This window comes from Thamnophis sirtalis, unplaced genomic scaffold (assembly GCF_051295495.1).
Source record: "Thamnophis sirtalis isolate CommonGarterSnake01/CBP01778 unplaced genomic scaffold, rThaSir2_p1.2 scaffold_2, whole genome shotgun sequence".
In the NCBI taxonomy this organism is placed as follows: domain Eukaryota; kingdom Metazoa; phylum Chordata; class Lepidosauria; order Squamata; family Natricidae; genus Thamnophis; species Thamnophis sirtalis.
The window spans coordinates 17,210,485-17,234,892 of record NW_028261382.1 but is presented as its reverse complement, the minus strand read 5'-3'; the positions used below and the strand labels follow the sequence as shown (position 1 = coordinate 17,234,892).

General features: G+C 43.0%; 1 protein-coding gene across 1 annotated transcript; it reads left to right on the top strand.

Moving 5' to 3' along the window:
* The first annotated feature begins 87 nt into the window (after nt 1-87).
* SLC51B (SLC51 subunit beta) lies at nt 88-19,786 on the top strand. The gene is made up of 5 exons (XM_014057123.2): nt 88-274; nt 4,409-4,507; nt 11,506-11,646; nt 14,879-14,969; nt 19,132-19,786. Exons 2-5 carry the CDS (start codon nt 4,468-4,470, stop codon nt 19,349-19,351), a joined length of 492 nt encoding a protein of 163 aa, XP_013912598.1. The 5' UTR covers nt 88-274; nt 4,409-4,467; the 3' UTR covers nt 19,352-19,786.
* Nucleotides 19,787-24,408: the final 4,622 nt, after the last annotated feature.

Here is a 24,408-nt window from a genome sequence, read left to right as displayed (position 1 = left end):
AAGCAGCCAAGAGGCTCTGATTGAGGAAAAGTTCACTCACCTTTGGCAGAAAGTTGCATGGGTGTGACGGGTGGGGAGACTTTCAAAATGCCTTTTCCCTGGGTTACAAGTTCTCTTAGCTGCAAGGGAAGGCAGCGAACGACTGCATCCTATTAGTTACGGCACCTGAAGGGGTGAATGCCATGGTCCTCCCAACTTGCCAGATGTTCTGAATGTGGCAAAGGATCAGGTCTTGCTGCCTTCCGTTTATCTGGGCCAAGCTACGTGTCTTTTGGTAAGTTTTTTTGTTCTTCAAGATTGGACGAGTAGAGCAAAAGGAAGCTAAGAACATTTATGGGGCCAGGAGGACAATGACTGGATTTTAGAAGAGGGGGCGGGGGGGAGAGGGAAGCGTAACTTTGGTGCCAGATGTGTGAAAAGTGCTGAGAAGAGCTTTTGGGTTCACTACTCATGCTTGGAAATACTTTTGATTTCGTCTCCTCTAACTTGGGTCTGTGACTCTGACACTTTGGTGGAATCTGTCCTCGTTCCAATTCAGATTCATCCCGAGGGCATACATGTCTTTTTGCTTGCACATGCATTGGTGTGCTTCAGTACATGCCCCTTAGAGAAGGAATAGGTTCAAGGCATACTAATAAGCCCTTGGGAAGCACTGTTCACCAGCTTCTGATTTTCCAAGGGGAAAATGTATAAATCCCTGCCTTCCACTTTTAATATTTGATCTCCTGCTTCCTTCCTTCCTTCCCTTCTTCCTCCCCACTTTCTTCTTCTTCTTCTTCTTCTTCTTCTTCTTCTTCTTCTTCTTCTTCTTCTTCTTCCTCCTCCTCCTCCTCTTCCTCCTCTTCCTCCTCCTCCTCCTCTCCTCCTCCTCCTCCCTTCCTTCTTCCTTCCCTCCCTCCCTCCCTCCCTCTTTCTTTCTTTCTTTCTTTCTTTCTTTTTCTGGTGTATGTGGGTGTTTCCACTCCATTCAAAAAGTCCATTAAGGAAGGAAAAACATGGAGCACCTAAGTTCTGTCAGGAAGAAGTCCCAGAGCAGGATCAGATACTGTATGGAAAGGAAGTTTCCCCCTCAGGAAAAGGTAGGGAGGCAGGGCAGATCAAGACAAATAACATTTGGATGTATTCATACAACCAACCTTGCTTGATTTTTGAGTGTTCAGGTTGGTGCAATATACCGAATCAGAAGTGAGCCAAATGTGTAGTCTGCCTTACATGCTCAGCTAGTGGGGAAAGGAACCCCACCAAAATTAAGAGAATTTATATTGTATACTGCCACAGCATAACATACACTGTCTTTTCAGCTCTTTACCTGACTGCATTGTGTTATATTAGATAGAAACTTAAGGGCTACAGAGGCAGACCAGTGGCGCTGGTATTCAGGGAATAAAGTATTCTGAACATCATCCTTGCAGATGACTGTGCTATAAAAATGCAATGAAGTAATGCATGAATTAGAGCTATACTTACAGGAAAAGATGCAAAAAAGAGAGAGAGAGAACATCAAGTACCTCTTTCAGTTCTGGTTTTTGTTCAAGGGTCAAACTTTTAATCATGCAATCTGAACTTTGAGTTGTAAAGAAGGTAAAGGAGAGGAATGTAGCAAGAAAGAAAGTGATTATAGAGGGCCCTGACAGACATGAACTTTGGCTTCATGCCCAAACAGAAAGACTGAGATTGGGGGGTGGGAAGTATGCTTGGAAGCCATCCCAGGCTGAATTCTCACTCAGACCAGTGAGGAGGGAATCAGCCAGTTGCAGAAAGAATTGTTCCTGAAGCAATTGCCAGAAAAAGAACTTCAACCCTCTCCTTCTCCACCCCATTTCTTCACATTTCTTCTCCTCCTCCTCCTCCTCCTCCTCCTCCTCCTCCTCCTCCTCCTCCTCCTCCTCCTCCTCCTCCTCCTCCTCCTCCTCCTCCACTCCCTTCCCCTTCTTCTTTCCCCTTCTCCTTCTCCTTTACAATACAGAGAAATGGTTGGCACATTGCTTGTGCTAAACCATCCTGCAGTTGGTTTGGGTTTGGACTAAATTCAATGTGCCCTCTGACCAGTGCAGTTAATTAACTGGGTGAAAGTTCTACAAGACTTTAAAACTTTATCTCTCTCTCTAGCAACCTAGAACTAAGAGGAAATTTCTTAACAGTGAGAACATTGAACCAGCAGAACAGCTTGCCTTCAGAAGTTGTGGGTGCTCCATCACTGGAGGTTTTTAAGAAGAGACTGGATAGCTACTTGTCTGAAATGACATATAAGATCTCCTGCTTGAACAGCTAGTTGGACTAAAAGATCTCCAAGGTCCCTTCCAACTCTGTCAATCTGAGGGCACAGATTTGCCAGCCAATAAGGGCTGAGCTGCCAGGGATTGCCCAATTCTGCTCTCATACTGTGCATGGAACCCAGTGGTGAAATTCAATTTTTTTTAGTACCTGTTCTATTTTTTACTACCGGTTCTGTGGGCATGGCTTGCTGGGCATGATGTGGTGTGGCTTGGTGGGTGTGGCAGGGGAAGGATACTGCAAAATCTCTATTCCCACCCCACTCTGTGGCCAGCCAGAGGTGGCATTTGCCGGTTCCCCGAACTACTCAAAATTTCTGCTACCTGTTCTCTGAACTATTCAAAATTTCTGCTACCGGTTCTCTGGACTATTTGAAATTTCTGCTACCGGTTCTCCGAACTACTCAAAATTCCTGCTACCAGTTCTCCAAACTATTCAAAATTTCTGCTGCCGGTACTCCGAACTATTCAAAATTTCTGCTACCGGTTCTCCAAACTATTCAAAATTTCTGCTACCAGTTCTCTGGACTATTCAAAATTTCTGCTACCGGTTCTCTGAACTATTCAAAATTTCTGCTACTGGTTCTCTGAACTATTCAAAATTTCCACTACCAGTTCTCCAGAACCTGTCAGAACCTGCTGGAACCCCAAAGAAAAGGTCAAGTGGGCCACTGTTTATTGGATTTGCCCGTATGCCATGATAAGCCACTAACAATCAGGGTTGAATTTACATAGCCATGAGTATCCATGTGAGGTTGACAAAGTTAAGATGGAAGCTCTGGCTGTACAATTGAAACCCCATCTAATTTTTACATGTGACATGCATTGTAAAAAGGGGCAGGGCTTTGTCACCACTGTTTTAATGTATTTTTGACACTTTTGTGGATGTCCCACTCTCTGAGCCTAGGTGAAACTTTTGCTGGTGGATTCTGGCATTGTCCTTTCTGTAATAGAATAAAATTGGCCAAGTGTGATTGGACACACAAGGATTTTGTCTTTGGTGCAGATGCTCTCAGTGTACATAAAAAAGACAAGATACATTCATCAAGAATCATAAGGTGCAACACTTAATGATAGTCATAGGGTACAAATTAGCAATCGGGAAACAATCAAATGTAATAACTGGAGTGTTGATATCTGCCAGAAAATGAAAAGCTATGTTTTTTATTTGATGATCATGCCACGAATCTCTCTTCAAAGATTGCTGCATTGTTTATGCCTGCAATATGGACATCCTAAATTACAATTAATAACTGATATTTTTCTTTCTTTCTCTATTTTCAATGCTTTAAGCCATCTAACGGAATGTGGATCACCGCTAATCATATTGTATAAACATCACTGTATTGAATCAATACAATCTAACGCGATTTATAACACTGTAAATCAAAAGGAAAAATAAATAAAAGGTAGCTTTAATTGCAGCCTATTTCAACAGTTATCTCTAAGTTTAAATTTGACTCAGGCGTGGAGGCCTGCAGGCTTTCAACGCAACAGCAGCAGCAGTAGCAGCAACAACAACAATGCAATGAATGCAGCATTGGACTGCAAAACCAAATGGAGCCCCATCCCCCAATTAAGAGAACAATTAAGAGGATTGCTTATGACATTGTGTAATGCTTGTTATTTGCTTCAGGCTGACCTGTTTGACTCCTCAGAGCAATGCCACTGGGTCTCTTTCATACTGTTTTATTTTATTGTGTATTTTATATGATTTAAACCTATAAAATTATGCTATTAAAATTGTAATTTTTACAAAGGAATCTGTATTTACTGCCTCTGTTGGATCCTCCCCCTCCTCCTCCTCTCCCTTTTCCTCTTCGTCATCATCTCCTCCTCCTCCTCCTCCTCCTCCCCCCCCTCCTTCTCGTCCTTCACCTCCTTTCTTTCCACCTCTGTTATATCCTGGAGGCAACAGAACAATTTTAATTCCTTATTTTGAGTTTGGATTACCATTGCTGAGATGCTTGCGTAAGAACTGTATGCATTTGTCTGTGTGTGTTTAATTTTTCTCTTTTTGTTGGGGTAATGGCATTATTTGATACCTGGAAAAGGAATAATTAAGTCAAGAACCACTGACCTATGGTAAGGCAGACTGCTCTCAGGATTAAATATTGTGGTTTCCCTTTTCCTAGCTTCCACTGAAGGATCCTCTAAAAGAAGAGTTTCCCCTTGAAGGGTGATTCCAACCATCATGGGGATATTTTGGACAACCTTATGCTTCCTGGTGTATGGTAAGTTCCCTGTTTTGTACTAGTATCAACCCTAGGAAGTAGACCGGATCAGGAAACCAACCCCACAGGAAGATATTTCTTCATTGATGTAGGCTACCGACATGTATCTTCCAAATCTAGTTTTGCGTCTCCATTTCCACTTTGGGGAGCTGGGGAAGAACCAACCTAAGACTCTTCTCAATAGAAGAGAATAGGAGCCGTGGTGGCACAGTGGTTAGAATGCAGTATTGTAGGCTGACTGTGCTGACTGCCAGCAGTTCGATCCCGAACTGGCTCAAGGTTGTCTCTGCCTTCCATCCTTCCAAGGTGGGTAAAATGAGGACCTTGATTGTTGAGGGCAAGATGCTGACTCTGTAAACCACTTAGAGAGGGCTATAAAAGCACTGTGAAGTGGTATATAAGTCTAAGTGCTCTTGTTCTTGCTATATTTGTAGCTCAGGGGTGAACTGAGGGGCCCTTGGTGCTCTCTGAGCTTGGTGGTTTTCTTGCAGATGTTTCCTTACCCAACTAGGTACCATCATCAGTGCTAGAAGGGAGTGAGGCTTGCTGTCTGTTTACTTATTGGTGGATTGCTGTCAATGTTGTTGGGATTATCTACAATCAATACTGACAGAGCAACCCACTTGCATACAAAAAGAGACCAACCCCATTCTCTTCAAACATTGATGATATTAGCTAGTCAGGTAAAGGAACATCTGCAAGAAAACAATCAAGCTAAGTATTTTCTCAATACTATCTCCTTTTCCAGGACTTAAGCAATGCTTCTGTCCTTTTTGTTCACCAAATGGTTTCCGAATATTTGCTTCAAGGCCACATCTATGACTCTTTACATAGTAGAAGTATGGAACACTAAATATTCCCTTGCTGAAATACTTTCCAGGGAACTTCAGCAATTGAACATTGTTAAAAAAATGCAGTCAATCAATAAACCTACCAATAACTAAAGAGAAGTGCATTGAGGCATTGTGATGAAGATGAGATGAGTTCTCTTGGGCAAGTTGTACTGAAGTACAAAGTAGATATGTTTCATTTTGAGCCTGTACAAGGAAATTGTCAAGCGCTGGGAAATAAAAGAGATTCAGGCAGGAGTATAAAGATTTATTGCATGCGTAAGCTCTCTACTAGATTCTGACCAACTCACGGATCAAGGGAAATGAATGGGAGATAAAAAAGGCATTCTAAGTGGGCTGAACTTAGATATCTGGGGCGTGTAGGGACTCATGACTTATGACATGTTTGACCTCTCCTCTAAGGTTTCAGCCTGGTCATCTCCCATATAATTACTGCAGTGATTGCACTCTTACTCATCCCTCTGCAGATCTGTTCTGACCGAGGCTTCCAAAGAGCATGAAGCAACTCCTGGTCCCAACCCCTTTTATTAATGTACTGTGAATTCTGCTCATTCACATCCAGCAAAGTCTTCAAAGGGAAGATTTACAGTCATAGACCTTATCTGGCTTGGAGAGCTGCCAGGCCGATATCAGCAAAACTTGGCAAGGAGTCTTGGAGAATCACAAGCCAATTAAGCGAATTAATTGTTTCTCCTGAAACTCCATTCCCCTTTTACTCCTCTTTTATTTCCTCTGGGAGGGGCCATTCATCGTCCACCTGTGGCCTTACTCCCAAGGTCACTCCTGTTCTTTAGCTGTTCCTGTCATCTGGCAACTCTGCGCATGCGCACACTGGGAACAGGCTCCAGCTGTTCTTCTGCCTCACTGATGTCTGACTCTGAAGGCAGCTGATCACCGGCATACAGCTGTGGCCCCCTCTCTGCCTTTGACACAGAGCCATCATCAAAGCCTTCCCCAGACTCCAGGACTGGTCCATGTTTCTCCCCAACCTCCTCACTGTCCGAATCTGTTGCTAGCTCCGCTAGCCACTGGCGGGCGACAACAAGATCACAGACGCATTATCAGTGACTGAAGAGCTGCATGTAGACTTTAACCTTGATCAAGGTTCTGATCCATCCATTCCCAGTGTGTGGCTCCTACAGAGTTTCCATTCTGTCAATGTGTCAGAAGCTGATATTCTTTACTCTTCATAAATGGTTGGCTTCCATCTCCTACAGCCCAATGCTCGGTGTTGGCAAGATCCGACATCTCATTACCTCGAGGTTCTCCAACCATGGGGAATGCAACTCATACACCATGTCATAAAATTCTTCAACCCTGCTGTATCTCTAACTCAGCACTTCACACCCAGTGCTTCCTGAAGGACTATAATCACAGAGTTAGTTTGATTAGAGTTAGCCAAGTTTCATCAATCTCCAGCAAGAGAAATACTTGGTACCAAAGTCGAACAAGACCCCCAAGATAATTAACAAAATTAATTATATTAATTGTATAACACCTAAGATAATTATATTAACAAATAATTAATGTAATATATAACTATTTGAGTGGTAGAAAAACAAATATAGTTCACTCAGGAAATGCACTCACAAGTATTCTTTGGACATACCATATAGACTATAAGGATATAGACTATCCTTATCAGAAGATTATAGTCTTCAGAGGTTCCACCACAAAACCGCGCTCGACGAAACCGCGTAGCTGACGTCATCACAGCGCGACAACAGCGTGAAGACAGAAGCACGCTGTAAACGCTAAACCTAAAATTAACCCCTAAACCTAAACCTAACCCCCCTAAACCTAATCCTAAACCTAACCCTAAACCTAACCCTTAACCTAACCCTAAACCTAAGCCTAAGCCTAAGCCTAACCCTAACCCTAACCCTAACCCTAACCCTAACCCTAACCCTAACCCTTAACCTAACCCTAAACCTAACCCTAACCCTTAACCTAACCCTAAACCTAACCCTAAAGCTAACCCTAAACCTAACCCTTACCTTAAGTTGAATCGGCTTGCTTTCAAAGCGCTATTTAAAGCGCCCTTCTTTCTCCGCGCTCGCTTTTGTCGCCCTGTTGATGACGTCAGCGACGCGGTTTAATCGGGCGCGGCTTAGTCGAGCGCAGTTTTGTCGTGCCACGGTCTTCAGATAAGGAAGGGGAAGAAATTTGTATAACGTACCAGATATCTTCAGTGTTTTATTATAGTGCAGTAAATAAGGCCATTTCAGAATGTTTGGAATATGAAATGGGCTTTGTTTTTTTCAAGTCTGATAATTGTTAGGAACTTGATTAATGTCATCTTAAGTTGTTCATATTTTCAGTTTTTAATGCAACCAGAGAATCCCGCTGTGAGGGAGAGAAGCAGTTTGTAAATTTGATAAATAAAGAAATTAAAAAAAACATTTCGAAGTATGGTTTCGAAAGAAGTATTCTAGCAGCATAACACGAATCTTGATTTGTAGAAAACAGCTTTAAAACTGTTCACACGACACATTCCTCCTAACTGGGGAAAGATTCACAGGACAGCCAACTAACCTTGGTTAGTTTAAATTTTGCTTAGCTTTTGGAGGTTTCATTCTGTTGTACCAACCCAGCCAACTTTATGATTTATTGTATTTGCAAATTCAGGGAATTAATTAATTTAAGAAATGAGTGGCATGTGTTATAGAAAGGCGGAAGTCCAAAATACATTTCTGTTGTTTTTGTCATTCTCTCAGTGGTCAAAGAGTCAGGGACAAAGTTTGTTCTAATGTTAACTACAATTAGACTAAGTGCATATTTCTCTGCCAAGTTATTTCATCTTTTCTCTTTTAAACTCATGTTTTCCGTTTTTCTTGAAGAGAAGGTCAGCTTGCCCTCTCGTCTTCTAACAAATGGATTTATCATTTAGTCTGGAATTCATCACATTTCATGGTTGATGATTAAATAGGAATACCTTCCAAGAGCAAATGGATTCCCGCCCTACCCACAATTAAGAGAATCATACAGCCTTTACCGAATCCATGCTTGTGTTCTGGGAGGAAAAAAAGATGAAAATGTGCAAATTATTGCACTGTTTCTCCTTCATTACGAATGCCAGTTGGGTTCTATTGGTGCAAACAGTGGTGGAATTCAAATAATTTAACAACTGGTTCTCTGCCCTAATGACCAGCTGGGTAGGTGTGGCTCAGTGGTCATGTGACTGGGGGGGGCAACTCAACATCACTCACGTTGATGGGCGCTTGGCCTTAGCTGTAACAATGCAATAAGGGTTAACTGGAGAGGCCGTTCCTATAAGCAGGGCAATCAATATTAGGCTAGAAACACCAGAATGTTTCCTTCCTGCCTTCCTTACAGGGTTAGCCCTGTAAAGTTGGGGGGGGGGGAACAAAATGAGATTTCTTCCAACAATCGGTTCTCCAAACTGTTCAGAAAGGTAACAACTGGTTCTCCTGAATAGGTGCAAACAGGCTGAATCCCACCATAGGGTGCAAACCTTTGTTTTAGACAACAGTGGTTATTAACTCTCACTGTGATAATCACACATTAATAGAGATAGATGACAAACACAATTTGTCTGCAATTTGTTCTGGAGAGGGCAAGGGAGGGCATCCTGCAGTCCCAAAGTCCTTCCTTTGCAAACCTTGGGGTCCTTCCAAACATTCATGGTGCAATTTTTCAAAAGAAGGGCGGAGGGAAGCCACGTAAGCAATAGTGTACGTTAAACATTAATGCCATTTTTTTAAAAAAAACAAGGACAAAAAGAAGCAAAAACTAAAAGCACTGTTGGCTCTTTGAGGTAGACCAGGCTAGGAAACAGACACCGCAAGGGCTTCTGGAACTCTATTTTATTCTTGCAGATGTATTAGCAGAATCTTGAAAGACTGATAGAGTTTCCTGTCTCCCTCCCTTTTATACCAAGGAGAGTAAAGGCGGGGTGATTCTTGAGTTTCTTTCTCAGTTTCTCTTCCTTTCCTGGGTCAAGCTAATGGTTGTATGTATATATACAGTGTGTGTGTGTGTTTGTGTAGTTAGATGATAGATAGATAGATAGATAGATAGATAGATAGATAGATAGATAGATAGATATAAGATAGATAGATAGAAGATAGATAGATAGAAGATAGATAGATAGATAGATAGATAGATAGATAGATAGATAGATAGATAGATAGATAGATAGATAGATAGAGCCAATAAAGGAGAATATTTGTAACTCAGGGTTGAAATGAGGGGTCCTTGGTGCTCTCTGAGCTTGATTGTTTTCTTGCAGATGTTTCATTATTCAAACTAGGTAACATCAACAGCACTGATGATGTTACCTAGTTTGGGTTATGAAATGTCTACAAGAAAACCAGCAAGCAAGCATGGAGAACACCAAGGACTCCAAGAGAGAGAGAGAGGGAGGGAAGGAGGGAGGGAGAAAGAGAGAGGGAGGGAGTGGGAGGGAGGAGATGGTAATAGCTGCTGCATACCTTCTTCAAGGCTATCTCCATATTCCTATACAAATATCAGGTGCAAAAGATCACATCCACACATGTGGCGGTCCAAATAAATTGATTTACTGCTACTTATGACTATACACAGGAATATTCTCAACTAATGGTTAACACCAGCTACGAATTAGATAAGGGTCCACAGAATTCAAGAGGGGTTGGGTTTAGTCTATTTGTGGCGATGCAGCAACTCTAAGCTGATGCCTCTTTTGACTCCTCCTCCAGGCTCTGCTCTCCTTCTTCTAGATCACCTACCTTTCTATTCCCTCCCTGTTGCCCCCAGGCTCTGCCCCAAAGCTTCTTAAGTTCTAATTAAAGTAGCCTGTCTATTCAGCGGTCTACAGAACAGCATGATAGAAATGGGAGATTTCTAACACCTTGGCTCAATCTGAGCCACCACCCAAGGCCTTCAGATCGTGTGGAAGCACATTCCTTCTCTTCTTGAGCTCTAGAACTTCTCTGAAGCCGCTGTTCTCTTCTTTCACCCACAGCTAGAGCTTTTCGGGAAGGGCCTCCAGCTCTTTTGTTGCCAAGGTTGCTCCATTTTCACTGAGCTATTAAAAATTCAGAATCTCATAAATCCTAGATAGATTCACGAGGCTCTTTATCGAAGGAGAGAGTTTTATTAAGACGATAATTCAGAGCTCAAAAGCAGATCGCTCTTTCTTTAGCCTGCCAAGTTTCAACAAGATGATAGGTCTGATTGTTGATACAGCAGGCAATGTTCAATTAAATAAAACCTGTGATGTCTTAAAGAGATTAACTTGTTTGGGACAATCTGCAAAGGTAACAGTTGGGTTCCCTGTCCTACCCTGTCACATTTTAGCCTAGGCTGGCATGTTATCTGTGTTCATAGTAGCACCATCAATACTCACTGTCTCCTCAGGGGCCTGGGTAGAAATTTTAGAAATTAGGTAGTGGAAGAGGGTACAGCTAAGAGGAATACCTAGATTGAACATCCAAGAAGCAGACACTGACAGAGATAAAGATTTAAGAGAGGAGTTTGGGAGGCAAGTAAAAAAAAAAGCATAGCAATTAAGATATTGAAGAGGGCAAGGGACGATGGATAGATGATTTTCTTTTTTCTTTTTGTTTTGATTTGCTTTTCCATTTCCCTCTCTCTTTTTTTAAAGCATAGCAATTGAAGCACTGAAGCGGGCAAGAGACAATGAATGATTTCTCTTTTTTGTTGTTGTTTTGAATTGCTTTTCCTTTTCTTTCTCTTTTCTTTCTTTCTTTTTCAAGCTGGGTGACATGATTAAAAGTTAGATAGCAAAGAAAGAAAAAAGTCTTTTAATGAAGGGTGATTAAAAGCTAGAATAAGTGACAGAAATAAGAGAAGGGTAAATATTAGTGTATACATTTTTATATAATAAAATGAAAGTAATAACAAGAGAAAACTTGGCATATAAATCCCAATAAATACCTAAAATACCTAAAACGTGGAATAACTGAACAATGATAGACTGCAACCTAACATAAATGTGTATTACTATAATACATACATAAGTTGATTGAATGTCGTAATTATGATTAACCTTATTAGTTTTATTTGTATCAGAATGTATGACACCCAGGTGCCACATTGGTCATGCATTGATTTGATAGATTTATTTTTAAAAAATGAAAAACCTGGGGGAAAATACTCACTGTCTCCTGATTTCTAACCTAGCATTGAATACAGACCAGGGTGTCCTGGCTATCATGAGCTCCCAGCCCCAGAAGGACTCAGGAGACCTTGACAATCCTTCAGAAGACACCATCTCCCCAGAGATGCTGCAGGAGATGCTATGGCTTTTCCGAAGAGAAGATCGTAAGTGGTTCCAAGGCTTTAACCACATAATTTGTTTGGATTAGGCTGAGTCCTCTTTGTTCAGGTTTTGGGTCTGAAGTAGTAGGGGACTTGTGGGGAGCATGATACTGGTCTTTAAAAAGGCATGTGTTCTGACCTAGGCTTCCCCAAAACACAAAGCCGACTCCTCATCCCAATAAAACCCCTTTTATTTAGATTAAAGTCAATTCCTCTCCAGCAAACAGTCTTTCATGAGATTTCACAACTACAGACCTTTATCAGGCTTGGAGAGCTGCCAGGCTGATATCTTCCAAATGCCACGCTGTAGCAGCAATTACTTGGCAAGAAGTCAGGAACAGACCTTCACCCTAAGGAATGGAACTAATTGTCTCCTGCAAACTCCCCTCCCCTTTTGCTCCTCTTTATTCCCTATGGGAAGGGCCATTCACTGTCCACTTGTGGCTTTACTTTCTTGTTCCTTAGCTGTTCCCTTCTCCTGGCAACTCTACACATGCACACACTGGGAACAGGCTCCAGCTGTTCTTCTGCCCCACTGATGAGGAGTATAAAGATTTATTGCATGCATAAGCTCTCTACAAGATTCTGACAACTCAAGGGAAATGAATGGGAGATAAGAAAGGCATTCTAGGTGGGCTGAACTTAGATATCTGGGGCATGTAGGGACTCATGACTTATGACGTGTTTCACCTCTCCTCTAAGGTTTCAGCCTGGTCATCTCCCACAGAATTACTGCAGTGATTGCACTCTTACTCATCCCTCTGCAGATCTGTTCTGACCGAGGCTTCCAAAGAGCATGAAACCAACTCCTGGTCCCAACAAAAACCTCTTTTATTAATTTACTGTGAATTCTGCTCATTCACATCCAGCAAAGTCTTTCAAGGGAGGATTTACAGTCACAGACCTTCTCTGGTGTAGAATGCTGATAGGCCAATATCTGCAAAATCTGGCAAGGAGTCTTGGAGAATCACAAGCCAATTAAGCGAATTAATTGTGTCTCCTGAAACTCCTCTCCCCTTTTACTCCTTTTTTATTTCCTCTGGGAGGGGCCATTCATCGTCCACCTGTGGCCTTGCTCCCAAGTAGACCCCTGTTCTTTAGCTGTTCCCGTCATCTGGCAACTCTGCGCATGCGCACACTGGGAACAGGCTCCAGCTGTTCTTCTGCCTCACTGATGTCTGACTCTGAAGGCAGCTGATCACCGGCATACAGCTGTGGCCCCCTCTCTGCCTCTGACACAGAGCCCTCTTCAGAGCCTTTCCCAGACTCCAGGACTGGCTTGTGTTCCTTCCCAACCTCTTCACTGTCCAAATCTGCTGCCAGATCTGCTAGCAGAGTACAATAGCATGAAAATGAAGGAACTCTCCTAGAAAAGAATATCTGTAGCTCAGGGTTGACATGTGGAGCCCTTGGTGCCCTCTGAGCATGGTTCTTTTCTTGCAGAGTTTTCATTCACCATCTAGTAGGTCAATGGCCACCAACCTTTTGGGCATCAGGGAATGGTTCCATGGAGAGAGGTTTTCCCATGGACTGCAGGGAGTGTGGTTTTGCATCCCATGGATGGGCTTCGCTTGTTTGCGCGGACCAGTTGCTGGCATGCCCAGTCCACAGACCATGGGTTGGGGACCCCTAATCTAGGTAACCTCATCAGTGCTGGTTAGTGTGGGGTTTGCTCTCAGTTTGCATAGAAGAGCTTGCCCTGCTGGTGCTGTGGGTTTCTCAGAATAGTTCCTTGATTCTCCCTGGTACCATGAGGCATGATGGCGCAGTGATTAGAATGCAGTACTGCAGGCTGCTTATACTGACTGCTGGCTGCCAGCAATTCGGCAGTTCGAATCTCACCAGGCTCAAGGTTGACTCAGCCTTCTGTCCTTCTGAGGTGGGTCAAATGAGGACCCAGATGGTTGGGGGCAAGAGGCTGACTCTGTAAACCATTAAAGAGAGGGCTGTGAAGCACTGTAAAGCGGTATATAAGTCTAAGTACTATTGCTATTGCTACCAAGGAGAAATCCATACCTTCAACCAGGACAGGTCAGGTAAGAGACACCAGAAGAATTGTATTCTATTGTTGTAGGGCAGGGGTGCCAAACTCAAGGCCCATGGGATGTTTTCAACCTCCACGGACTCTTGCAGCACTCCGCCGGCTAAAAACGGGTGATGCGGAGGTCCTGCAAGCCCCCTGCGTGACTCACTTTTGGCTGGCAGAGTGCTGCTGGAGGCCAGAGAGGCAGAAAACTTGCTGTGCGGAAGCCTCGCATGGCCTCTACGTGGCCTATTTTTGGCCGGCAGAGTGCTGCTGGAGGCATCTGTCCCATCTCGCCCGCACTACCCCACCTGCTGGCCCATGGAGAACTACAGTGCTGATCCGGCCCTTGAAGAAATCCAGTTTGACACCGCAGTTGTAGAGTATAATAACACAACCTTGAAAGTCTAGTAGAGTTTTCCCTCTGCCCCCTCTTACATTAAGCGGAATCAGGGTGGTGTTCTTTTGAATCTTCTTCATGCGCCCCCTCCTTTCGCAGGGCTGAAATGTCATTGGGTGTCTCTTATCTGCTAACAATTAACAATTAACCAGGGAATAAAGAACATGTAAACAGTTGAACAGAGCTTGCCTCCAGAAGCTGTGGGTGCTCCATCCCTGGAGGTATTTAAGAAGTGATTAGACAGCTATTTGTCAGGAGTGGTGTAGAGTGTGGCAAGGGGTTGCACTAGAAGACCTTCAAGGCCCCTTCTAACCACATTATTCTGTTATTCCTTTACCGACTTTAACTCTGTCTTCTTCTATAAGGAGCAAGTCAAATAGTCAACATGGTGGCTGCAGATGTGTAACTGAAGCTTCACCCCAGAAGGTTGTCCTTGCAGCTGCCATCTTGACTTTTGTGACTCATTCCTTGCCTTCCACAGATGCCCTAAAAAGGTGAGACAAAACTGAAGATGAGAAGATTATATAAGTCTCCCTGAGCACCTGGAATAGAATAGAATAGAATAGAATAACAAAATTGGAAGAGACCTTGGAGGTCTTCTAGTCCATCCCCCTGCTTAGACAGGAAACCCTACACCCCTTCAGACAAATGGTTATCCAACATCTTCTTAAAGACTTCCAGTGTTGGAGCATTCACAACTTCTGGAGGCAAGTTGTTCCACTGGTTAATTGTTCTAACTGTCAGGAAATTTCTCCTTAGTTTCTTAGGACATTAACCCATCCAAATGAATTCCTTATCATTTTCTCTTTCAGCATCTGCATGGAATTACTCTATCCTGGGCCTTTCCATTGTCGTTCTGCTCATTGGTGTTGTGCTCCTGGGAGCAAATATTAGGGCCAACAGGTATGAAGAAGTCATATTTTGGAGTGATAATATTGGGCTTTGGCTTGGCATTCAGCGTACCTCTGAATACAGGACTCCGTGGTGGCCAGATGAGTCCAACTCTGAGTTTGCCCAGTGAATTAAACTGCATCCTAATCAAACCCTTTAGGATGGTGGAAAAACAGAGGCTCAAAAACCACCACAGTTAAACTTAGCAAAAATTTGCACATTGTGCAAATAAAGTTGCTAGTTCTCTTCATAATTTAGTTAGGTAAGTTAGGTAACTAACCTGGCCAACTGTGCTTATTTTCACTGCAGATGTCTGTGGAGATTTTCAATCATCATCCAGGTCATGGTTGTCTCCAAGGTGTTTTTTTTTCCAAAAGACATCTGGACTTTTTTTTTCTCCTTGAGGAAGACGTTTTGCTTCTCAGCCAAGAAGCTTCATTGGTTCTGGCAGGATGGTGGGGGTGATGGAAGGATTAGAACCTCTTCCTCAAGGGGAAAACAATAGTTGGAAGAAAACTCCAGTCCGGTTCCAAGCCAGGAGAAAGGCACTGGAAATAAAATGGAGGCTGGTTGGAAAGAAGGACTCTGTTTATCGATGAGAAGAACCAAGAACAGCATGTAGTTCTGGGGCAGCTGACAAAATGGGCTTGGGATAGTTGGCTTTTATACATTTTGGGGAGTTGTTTTGACCTAGGCTTCCCCAAAAAGCACGAAGCAGAGTCCTGGTCCTGACAAAAGCCCTTTTATTAAACAAATGTGAGTTCCTCTCATTCACATTCAGCAAAGGCCTGGCAAAAAGTCTTTCAAAGGAGTATTTATGACTACAGACCTTATCTATCTTGGAAAGCTGCCATGGAAATATTTTCCAAATGAGGTGCTGTGCAAGGAAAAACTTGGCAGTAGAACCTGTCCTTCTTAATCCCATCAACTGGAGTTGAAGGTGTTTTATTTGTGAATAGGCTGGCCCAATCTTTCTTAATGGGCACAAATTATCCATCTCTAAAGACTTTGGGCATCTGATGGAGGCTGTTGGAGTTGCTTTCTGCCTTTGTTAAGATTTTTTCCCCGATTTGTTCTTTAGGGAGATATAATATTCTGCCTCTTTTAATATTCCCCAAAATATTTCATTCTCGGGAGGGGGAGGCCGGATGGGCTTCCTACACAATCCAGTTTCCTTTTGATAAAAAAAAACACTTTTGAGATTTCACTGTAGACCTATTCTTCAAACTACATACATACTGTATTTTTCAGAGTATAAGACGCACCGGAGTATAAGATGCACCAAGGTTTTGAAGATGCAATTTTTTTAAAAAAGTAGGTAGGTAGATAGAGGGATAGAGAGGGAGAGAAAGAGAGAGAAATACAGTAGGTAGGGAGGGAGAGGGAGAGAGTAGTCAGGTAGGTAGGTAGATAAAGGGATATATATATAAGTTCAACTTCTTCTGAGCTGGTTTAGTGTAAGGGTTAAGCCACTAGACTAGAAACTGGGAGACTGTGAGTTCCAGTCCTGCCTTGGACACAAAGCTATCTTGGGCCAGTCACTTTCTCTTAACCCTAGAAAGGAAGCAATGGCAAGCCACTTCTGAAATCTTGCAGTGATTAGTTCCCAGGAATGAAAAACTAACTCCAAGGCACACATATACAAAGAGCCAAGCCCCAAAAATGCTTTTTCAAAAGGCAGCTGGACTTTGTTTTTGTACTTTTCCCTTGAAGATGTTTCGCTTCTCATCCAAGAAGCTTCCTCAGCTCTGAAGCTTATTGGATGAGAAGTGAAGCATCTTCAAGGGGGAAAAAAATTAAACAAAGCCCAGTTGCTTTTTGAAAAAGCACTTTTGGGACAACCATGGCCTGGATGACTGAGAATCTCCATAGACTAAGGTGACCAGATTTTCAGATTGGTAGAGAGGGACACCTTTGACCGGGGAGGGGGGGGGGGCTTGATTAAAATTTTATACGGAGCAACAAAAATTTTCATACAACATAAAAATAGTATTGTAATATTTTTTTTTATTTCAACATAACTACAATTTACAAATATAAATTGTAACTGTTGCCAAACATCAAAATTTTGATCACGTGACCATGAGGATGCTGTAACGGTCGCTAAGTGTGAAAATGGTCGCTAAGTGTGAAAATGGTCACTAAGTGTGAAAAATGGTCATTAGTCACTTTTTTCAATGCCATTGTAACTTTGGTCACCATACCACCTTTCTTGCCACAGTTCTTAAGTGAATAACTGCAGCTGGTATTTTGTATTTTGGATAGAATCTTTTTTTTAAATAGTCTAAGACAATTTTAAAAAAGAATCCACACAGAATAAATTGAAGTAAAACATTTCAAACTATTCCACACAGAATAAATTGAAGTAAAACTATTTTTAGAATTTTTAAAAATGGTTTCACTTCAATTTATTTTGGATAGAATCTTTTTTTAAATAGTCTAAGACAATTTTAAAAAAGAATCCACACAGAATAAATTGAAGTAAAACATTTCAAACTATTCCACACAGAATAAATTGAAGTAAAACTATTTTTAGAATTTTTAAAAATGGTTTCACTTCAATTTATTTTGGATAGAATCTTTTTTTAAATAGTCTAAGACAATTTAAAAAAAGAATCCACACAGAATAAAACTATTTTAAAAACTCCTATGCACAATAAATAAAATATTATTTTAAAATACATTAAAAAAATAAAATAAAATAAAAACCAGCTCACTTACCAGCAGGCACGCACTCCAAGTCAATCCAGAATGATGTAGATGTTAATACAAAGAACTGAGCAAAGTAAAATGGTGAAATAGTCCCAGGGAAATATTTTTCAAAGAAAAATCAGGAGCCACCATTTTTTCCCACACGAGCCGACCTCCAACCTCCGTGCCCCTCCCCTGCAGGAAATCCAGGAAGGAACAATCGCTACTACTCTAGCCTTAGTATTTCCTGCAGCTCTATGGTACTGGGTCATCTTTTCTTATAAAATGAGGTAAAAGGGGTGCGGGGGGGGTCCGTTTTCTTGCTTTAATGTTTTAATATCTTCAATGAAAGTACTGAGACATAGAGAGGGATTAGACACGGTGTCTTTTGTCTTGCCCCGGTTAGGATTTCTTAAGCAAATCCACTGGGCTTTCAACATGAAGCCAGAAAATCGGGACTTTTTATAAATGACACGGGACAAATTGTTAGAAATCGTGACTGTCCCGCCAAAATCGGGATGTCTGGTCACCTTACCATAGACACAAAGAGCAAGCCAATATTATATTTGTGGTGTGATTAGGCTTAGGTGAGCCCTGGTTAGTTAGTTAATTATTATTTATTTAATTAGTTAGTTTGTTGAACATGTGCAAGATAACAGGTCTAAGTATAAACATGGACATGAACACAGGAAATGGGTACGAATAAATGGGGACAGTAGGACAGGGACGTTAGGCATGCTGGTGCGCTTATGCAAGCCCCCTTGATGGACCTCTTAGGAATGGGGTGAGGTCCACGGTAGGCAGTTTAAGGTTGAAGCTGTGGGGTTTTGAGGATGTAACAACCGAGACAGGTAGAACATTCCAGGCATTGACTACTCTGTTGCTGAAGTCGTATTTTCTGCAATCAAGTTTGGAGCGGTTGACCTTGAGTTTGTATCCATTGTTTGCCTGTGTATTATTATGGCTAAAGTTGAAGTAGTCTTTGACAGGTAGGACATTGTAACAGGCAATTTTGTGTACTACGCTTAGGTCAGACCGAAGGTGGCACAATACCAGGTTGTCCAAGCCCAAAATTTCAAGCCTAGTGGCATAAGGGATTCTATTGTGAGCAGAGGAATGGAGGACTCTTCTTGTGAAAGACCTCTGGACTTGCTCCATTGTATTAATGTCCAATATACAGTGTGGATTCCAGGCAGACGAGCTGTATTCCAGAATTGGTCTGGGAAAAGTTTTGTATGCTCTAGTTTGCAGTACAATGTTACCAGAAAAGAAGCTTTGCATTAATTAAACTAATTTAAATTAATTAATTTAAGTCAAGTTAATTCCATCTCCGTTTCCAAACTTTCCCAAAGCAGGGCTCATGTCTTTGCATGCTTATTTTGAGCGAGTCTTAGGTTCCCCCTAACTGCCTGCTATCATCTCTGGAGGTGAATGCTCGGAAATGGATGGTTGAGGAGACATTGTTTTTTTCTCCATTCCACAGAAACCACAAGGTCCTTTTCCCCCACAAAGAAGGCTATGAAGACACCCCACTGGATGAAGAAGAAGCGAAGCAGGCGTTTGTGTTGCTAAACAAAGAGAATCCGGATCGAGCTGAAGACAATTTGCTTCCCAAAACACCAATCTTGGGAGACGTGATGGTACGCTGGAAGGATGGGAAAACATCACCCCTCTATGCTGATGCCAACGAAGCAGAAGCATAGCACCTAATAATATTCATATTTTGGCTTTTTTGAAACCCGGGAGGATTTCTGGACTATTGACATTTTTTGTACCGCGGGTCTCAAAGCCAAATTCATTAAGTGGAATAAAAAAGCCAGCAAAAAGCAAAACCCTACTGACTGGCTTTGAGTTGCAGAAGATCAATAATCCACCAAACAATTCATCTACCAGCTGTCTTCACACAATAGGTTGAACTAAGTTGGCCTAGTGCAGTGGTGGGATTCAAATAATTTAACAACCGGTTCTCTGCCCTAATGACCAGCTGGGTAGGCGTGGCTCGGTGGCCATGTGATTGGGTGTGGCCAACTCAACATCACTCATGTCGATGGGTGTCCTTAGCTGTTACAATGTAATAAGGGTTAACCGGAGAGGCAGATTCTGAAAGGAGAGCAATAAAGATGAGGCTAGAAATAACACCAGAATGTTTCCTTCCTGCCTTCCTTACAGGATTAGCCCTGTAAAGTGGGAAAAAAAACAAAATGAGATTTTGTCCAACAACCGGTTCTCCAAACTACTTAGGAAGCTAACAACCGGTTCTCCCGAAGAGGTGTGAACTGGCTGAATCCCACCAGTGGCCTAGTGGCTTCCTTCACACAACATGCTAAGCCTGGTCAGTTGGTTCCTGTTAGTGTTAACCTTAGAATATAGAATAACAGGGCTGGAAGGGACCTTGGCGGTCTTATAAGCCCTGCCTAGGCAGGAAACCCTATACCACTTGATCAAAACAAAACCTTGATTGGTTCTGTTTTGTGTCCTAGTGTAGAATGTCACCAGAGCGTTCCCAAACCTATGACAGCCCCCTCAAAACAGCCATAACTTCAGTGGCACAGTTGGGGTTGCCATCTTGACTTCACCATCTATGAGGAGACCCCCTGATGCCAACCTGACTCAATGAGTTGAGTTGTGGGTGAACCCAGGAAAAGGACCAATTGTGGATATTATATGAAGGTCGTTGCTTTGTTATGTTGCACCGACCTACCCAAAAAAAAAATCTGTCAGATTATCTGGAAAGGTGTTTAAGGTCTCCTGATTTTTATTTTTCACTGATCATTTGTGATCGCATGTTAAAAGAGGGTGGAATTTGATCATTTGATCATCTGGATCTATTTGGACCTTTTCTGTGGATGCCCTTGGTGGTGGTCTCACCTAGGCTCCCTGAGAAAGCATAAACCATAACCTTAGTCCCCAAAACCCTCTTTTATTTAGACGGCTGTGAATTATGGTCATTCACAGGCCGTAATCAGAGGTGAGTTCCTACCAGTTCGGACTGGTTCAGTCGAACTGGTAGTAACTTGGCAGCCTGGGTCGCAGTGACTCAGGCCTGTCATGCTCCCAAACCAGTTCTCTCAGTGGCTCCTTAGGCAGCGCCATCTTCTTTTTGGCTATGTGCAGAAGGATTTTTTTAGTACTGCGCATGCGGCACGTCCCTGAGCAAACCAGTAGTAGCAGCAGCCAGGACCCACCCCTGCCTGTAATGATTCACAAACAGTCTGTGAAGAGTCCGACAGATGTCTGCTCGAGTTGCCACAGTCTTTCAGGGTAATGTTGATAAGCGCCCACCTTTATCTCCCTTGAAACGCTGCCAGAGACCGAATTGCCAATTAGTTTTGCCAGGCCAAACGTAGCACAGAATCAAACAGAACTTCTCAGAGCTTGAACCGATTATATGAACTAATTGGCTCACATCCCTTTTATGTCTTATGGGAGGGGCCAATCATCTTCAAGCCTTACTCCCGAATTGCCCTTTTTTTCTTAATCATTCTTGCCTTCTGGCAGCTCTGCGCATGTGCACACTGGGAACAGGTTCACACTGTTCTTCTGCCTCACTGATGTCTGACTCTGAAGGCAGCTGATAACTGGCATATGGCTCTGGCCCCCTCTCTGCCTCCGACACAGAGCCCTCATCCGAGCCTTCCCAGCCTCCAGGACTGGCCCATGCTCCTCCCCAACCTCCTCACTGTCCGACTCTACTGCCAGTTCCGCAGGCCTCAACAGACACCCTTGGTGGTTCTATTGTGCCAATATTAGCTGCCTTCTAGGAGGTAATAATTTGAGACAGGTGGGAGCCTCCAAAATTTGAAACAAGGAGAAGGGATGGGGGAAGGCTAGGCTACGATGAGAGCTTTGGATGATATTCGAGCACCCCTGTGACCTCCAAAGAAACCAGGTTAACCTTTTTGCCATCCGTCCAAGCCAAAGTCCATTAAAAGGCTTTTAAAGGCGGCTACATCTTTAGATCTACCGTTATGTGATACAATGCTAATCTTTCTGATGAAAACCAGAGAGATTCCTTTGTCTTTTCTGCGATGCACTTCAGCCTAATCCAGATATTCTCCAGATGCCTCGACGTTCAACCCCTCCGAATTCTTTTTGGAACAATTATCCTGGCTGCTGTAGGCTGTTTCATATGCATCAAAAGCAAAAGGGAAGGAAAGAAACAGGGATGTTCCATGAGATTGTATCTGTCCCGTGACTGCATTTATATTGGTTGATTGTAATCTCCCTGACTCCTAAAGGTGCTTTTTTGAGAGGCAACTGGGCTTCCTGGTTTTTCTTTGAAGATGTTTTGCTTCTCATCCAAGAAGCTTCTTCAGCTCTTCAGAGAAGCTTCTTCTGCTATCATGTCTCCACTGGTTCTTCTCTTCACTAGAAAAATCATGGCCAGCTCAGTGGTGGCTTCCGGGTCTCATCGCAACTGGTATGCTGCGACGAGGCCGGGCATGTGCTTAGGTGCTGCACACGGATGCATACCCATCCCGACCCCGTGACTCTCCGGCTGCTCGGTGGAGCATCGCGCAGGCACCATAGGTTGCATGCACATGCACAAACAGCCTGGTTGGGTAAAACACAGCTCAGCAACACGGGCGGGCTGGCAAGCCGGCCTCCAAAGCATCATACCAGAATAGTGCTTGCGGCTGCCAGCAGGCACCAGTATGCCCGTACCAGGGCATACCGCCCGCAACCCACCACTGGCCCAGTTCCTGCAAGCGTTCATCGTATGTTTTAGCCTCTAGACCCTAATCCTCCTGGTTGCTCTTCTCTGCACTTTTTCTGAAGAAGCTTCTTGGATGAGAAGCGAAAGGTCTTGGAGAACTATGCAGTCAGATCGCCAAGAATAAAGTCAAACATAATTCTAGGCTTTTCCATTACAAGAGTCTGTTTCTCGGGCATATCAGAAGTGGGCTTTGGGGCGGTGAGTTAGGCTGTCTTCGATCCGGAGAGTCATCTAATCAGCCAGGCAGCCTTAGTCCCAGCGGTGCTTTTTCAAGAGGTAACTGGACCTTCTTTCCTTGAAGACGTTTCGCTTCTCATCCAAGAAGCTTTGTCAGCTCTGATTAGATGGTGGGGAATAGCAGGATTTATACTCCTTGCAGACAGCTGGTCGTTCAAATTGTTTCAGTAAGTCATTAAGGTCACCTGGAGATTTGACCAGCTGTCTGCAAAGAGTATAAATCCTTCCGTTCTCCATCATCCAGCCAGAGCTGAAGAAGCTGAGAAGCGAAACATCTTCAAGGAAAAACCAGAAAGTCCAGTTGCCTCTTGAAGAAAGCACCTTTGGGACAACCGTGACCGAAGATGACTGAAAATCCCCATAGATATTCCACTACTCCTAATTTTAGGGCTGAAGTAGATCAGACAAACAAGTTTTAGGGGTTTTCCCTCCCTTCTTCTCTAAGGAGCACTCAAGCTGTTATGTGAGCAACACAGCAACCTCCAAGGAAACCAGAGGAATATTTTTTACCACTAGTCCAAGCGAAAGTGCATTAAAAAGGCTTTTTCAAGATCTCCAGATCTGCTATCTGAAGGTGGCATAATGCCATTCTTTCCAATGAATATGGCATCCTTTTATCTTTCTGATCCTGATAGGATTGGGACATGAGCAGACATTTTAGCTTGGGTTTTTTTAATTAGGAGGGGGCCTGGCTGACATTTACCCCAAAAGTAAGGAGGCTTGGGGTACAGTAGGCAGGTTTGGGGTTCGGAGGATATGTTTTAGATTGGCAGGAAGGAACTGAGCCAGTGATGGGTTTCAAAAATTGTTGGAACCTACTCTGTGGGTGTGGCCTCCTTTGTGGGAGTGGCTTGCCACCCATGTGACCGGATATGAAATTATGAATTAGTACTTAGGTGGGTCCAAGTAGCTATTCAGAAACTCTGGCATTGAAGCATGCAAGTCTTAAAGCTGTCAAGTTACAAGATCCTTGCCAGTGGTGGGTTTCAAAAAAATTTGGAACCTCTTCTGTAGATGTGGCTTGCTTTCTGGGTCCACTGGTGAAACTTCTTCTAACCGGTTTGGTAGATTTGACAAACCGGTTCTACCGAATAGGTGTGAACTGGTAGGAACCCACCTCTGAACTGAGCCTGCTGTGCCCAAGACAGAATTTGAGCAAATTAGTGCTTATGGGTGCTACACTAGTGAACCCAATGCCTAGCCATGGTCTGTGATTCAATGCAGTCAGGTTTTTTGTGTTGATTAGGACAAATGATTAGGACTATATAGACTGGGTGAAACCAGCTTAACAGCAGGGACTGTGAAAGGGATCTTGGAGTCTTAGTGGACAACCAGCTAAATATGAGCCAGCAGTGTGTGGTGGCAGCCAAAAAAGCCCATGCAATCCTAAATTGCATTAACAGAGGGATTCAATCAAAATCAAGGAAGGTACTGATACCACTCTATAAAGCCTTAGTAAGACCACACTTATAATACTGTATACAGTTTTGGTCAGTACACTATGAAAAAGATGTGGAGATTCTAGAAAGAGTGCAGAGAAGAGCAACCAAGATGATTAAGGGACTGGAGACTAAAACATGCGAAGAACGGTTGCAGGAACTGGGCTTGGCTAGTCTAGTGAAGAGAAGGACCAGGGGAGACATGATAGCAGTCTTCCAATATTTGAGGGGCTGCCACAGAGAGGAGGGGAGTCAACCTATTTTCCAAAGCACCCGAAAGCCAGACAAGGAATAATGGATTGAAATCAAACAAGGGGTGATTCAACCTAGAAATAAGGAGACATTTTCTGACAGTGAGAACAATCAA

What these genes read in the sequence shown, in the direction of transcription:
- SLC51B (XM_014057123.2), top strand. Translation starts at nt 4,468, where the DNA reads ATGGGGATATTTTGGACAACCTTATGCTTCCTGGTGTATG. An exon ending in CTTATGCTTCCTGGTGTATG is followed by an intron (nt 4,508 to 11,505) that starts GTAAGTTCCCTG and finishes TTTCTAACCTAG; the next exon opens with CATTGAATACAGACCAGGGT. An exon ending in GCTTTTCCGAAGAGAAGATC is followed by an intron (nt 11,647 to 14,878) that starts GTAAGTGGTTCC and finishes TTTCTCTTTCAG; the next exon opens with CATCTGCATGGAATTACTCT.